This window comes from Sphaeroforma arctica (genome assembly GCF_001186125.1).
Source record: "Sphaeroforma arctica JP610 unplaced genomic scaffold supercont1.280, whole genome shotgun sequence".
Taxonomy (NCBI): domain Eukaryota; class Ichthyosporea; order Ichthyophonida; genus Sphaeroforma; species Sphaeroforma arctica.
Window position 1 is genome coordinate 22673 of NW_014040278.1, and position 3042 is coordinate 25714.

Consider the following 3042-nt stretch of genomic DNA (forward strand, 5'->3'; position numbering starts at 1 on the left):
ACATACATACATACATACATATATATATATATATATATATATATATATATATAGCCGAGGCAACGCATTCCCTACTAGTTCACCTACCGTTACGACGGGGGGGGATTGCATTGGTTGGCAGGAATGATCATTTGGCAACTCTCCGAGTTGTTGGTGTTATTGATGGGGTGATTCAGGATGCAGATGCACCGGGCCACTTGACCGGTCTTCTTAACACGGCCTGTGAGAAGGGTTGTGAGGTTTATTCAGTTTTATTAAGAATCCCAACATTTGCACTGTGGCAATCATGGTGCGGTACGGTGCGTGGTGACTATTCTGTTGCACGCAAGAAGACATGCTTCTACGCGAGTGTGAACGTACGACAGGGTGGACGGGTGTGAACATGAAAGATAGGGGCAGACAGAAAGGCATCTCATAAGTTGTAATATTGTTGGATATATGTATAAGATTCACTTGGATATGGATAAGCATCTGCCTGTGATGTGTGTGTAGGCGATTTGGTAAGTATGTAATATCGTTGAATGTATATATAAAATTCATTCGCATACATCTGCCTGTGACGTGCGAGTAGGCATATAAAAAAAATCATACGCAATAAGACTATCATACCACAGCAACGTCCATAAGCCTGCGCTAATGTACATACCACTGAAGTATGAAGGGTCCCCTATGACCATCTTCGTCTTGATGACATTGTCGCCGGATTTGACGCCCACAACCTTGCCCTCCTCCATAACAATTTCGTCCACAGGTGTGTCCAACATGTAGGTACCCCCATACACGGCCGACAGACGTGCGAACCCCTGGGGCATCTCGCCTAGACCGTATAGGGGGTAGATATAAGGGGACTTGCCGTAGCGGGCCAGAGAGGACTGGTATAGCTTGATCTTCTCTACAGCATCGCGGAAGGACTTCTTCTTGTAGCTGATGAGTACACGGCCAGCAATATGCAAGAAAACAAACAATGAGTGGATGGTCATGAGGATGGTATACATATTTAATATGTAGTTGTGTATGTATGTATGTATGTATGTATGCATGTGTATGTGTGTATGTATGTATGTATGTATGTATGAATGTATGTATGTATGTATGTATGTATGTATGTATGTATGTATGTATGTATGTATGAATGTACGAAAGTATGTATATGTACGTATGATACGTGTAGGTATGACATAGTTGAAACTTTTACGTTCATGTACATATTGTATATGCATATACAATGTAGTAGAAAGTATGGTATATATGTACATGCTCATGTACATCTTTGATAGTTCCAAAAAAAATACATATATCCCGTTACTACTATGACACAACGGGCACAACAACACAACTTACTCATCGTCACGGTACAGACAGATGGAATGGCCTGTGAAATCGGCGGTGTTGTTGTCCAGTCCAAAATGGTCGAACACGGCTTGCATGGTATGGCGGTGTGGGTCGAGGCCCTGCCAGGTCTTTTTGTCCTCTTCTTTGTACTGGACGGCCCAGGACAAAAACTACACCAAGTGCGCAAGAAGGATCGGTGTAGGGATGAGAATATTAGAATACAGTACCAGCGAGTATCGTTTTCTTTGCGAGAAGAAGTTCGTATAGTGAGAATCAGATTAGGTTGGATAGACGGATGAAGGATGTAGTGGGACGCAGTACATACAGAACAAGTAGATAACAGTACGTTCACGACCAAAAATACTACATGGGATGGGCAAGAAATACATACATACACACACATACATACACATACATACATACATACATACACACACACACGCACGCACACAGACACAGACACACACACACACACACAGAGAGAGAGAGAGAGAGACACACACACACAGAGAGAGAGAGATACAGACACACACACAGACACACACAGACACACACAGAGACACAGACAGACAGACAGATATATATATTTATATATACAATATGTATAAAGTTAAAAATATCACTGCTCACATGCCGTCTGGAATCCTTGTTGGAACACTTTGCAATCGAACTTACTAGCACAGGTACAAGTTGCCACAATTCTGATGACATACCTTTACAACACACACACACACATATATGTATATATATATATATATATCTATATATATCTATATATACATATATATATAAATATAAATATATATATGTATGTATAAAATTTAAAATATCACTGCTCACATGCCATCTGTAATCCTTGTTGGAACACTTTACAATCGAACTTACTAGCACAGGTACAGGTTTCCACAAGTCTGATGACATACCTTTACAAACCGTCTCTTCTCAAAGATGCCCATCAGCGACGTGGACAGAGCCTCGGTCTCAGTCACCGGAACCTATAGACAGAACAACATGGCAGCAATGCCATTTTGAGATTGAAAACATGAATGATTTCGAAGCGGAAAGAACAAATGAAAGCATGCACAGGTCCACGGCACCAGAATCCATTGGACGTGCGCTTAGTAAATGGGACCGATCACGAAATGGCGGTTGATGCAATGCATATCTATGCAGATATGGTACACTGAACAACGCAGACATGGCTGTAGCTATTTGGGGTACGGCTACAGTTTGATACAACGAAGTACGCAACAAATACAAGGTTGCAGCTATTGTAGAGCATACAAAGGTGTGCAGTATGTAAGATCTCGTAACCACCGGAACACTGTAACCCGTCATTCTACTTATAGTGTGAGCACGCGCTTCGTGTGCAGTGTACGAATATATACTTCAGCTGAGTATGGACTGTGGTAAGTCTTCGTGCTGGAGTGTATGATGGCAAAGCGCGCGCATCGTACGTGACTACAGTACGCGATGGATGCATTGTACATCGAGGTTTTCCCTATGATTGTAACTAGTATGGCCAATATGCTGACACACTTGCAGATTGCACGATTAGAGTGAAACAGGACAACGACAATAGATGGAGTTAACCGCCAGAGCATTAAATGGGTGTAGTAGTACTCAGCTGCGCATCGTGCAAACCCGAAGTATGTACATGAACATACAAACCGCATGACAAACGCAGAAAATACCTATTTGGCTATCATA

General features: G+C 42.0%; 1 protein-coding gene across 1 annotated transcript; it reads right to left on the minus strand.

Moving 5' to 3' along the window:
- Nucleotides 1-89: 89 nt before the first annotated feature.
- SARC_04757 (hypothetical protein) lies at nt 90-2822 on the minus strand (the record flags this gene model as incomplete). The annotated part of the gene is made up of 5 exons (XM_014301391.1): nt 90-220; nt 647-924; nt 1342-1502; nt 2256-2327; nt 2790-2822. The coding sequence occupies 5 exons, from the start codon at nt 2820-2822 to the stop codon at nt 90-92; spliced, it is 675 nt and encodes a 224-aa protein (XP_014156866.1).
- Between the last annotated feature and the right edge of the window lie 220 nt (nt 2823-3042).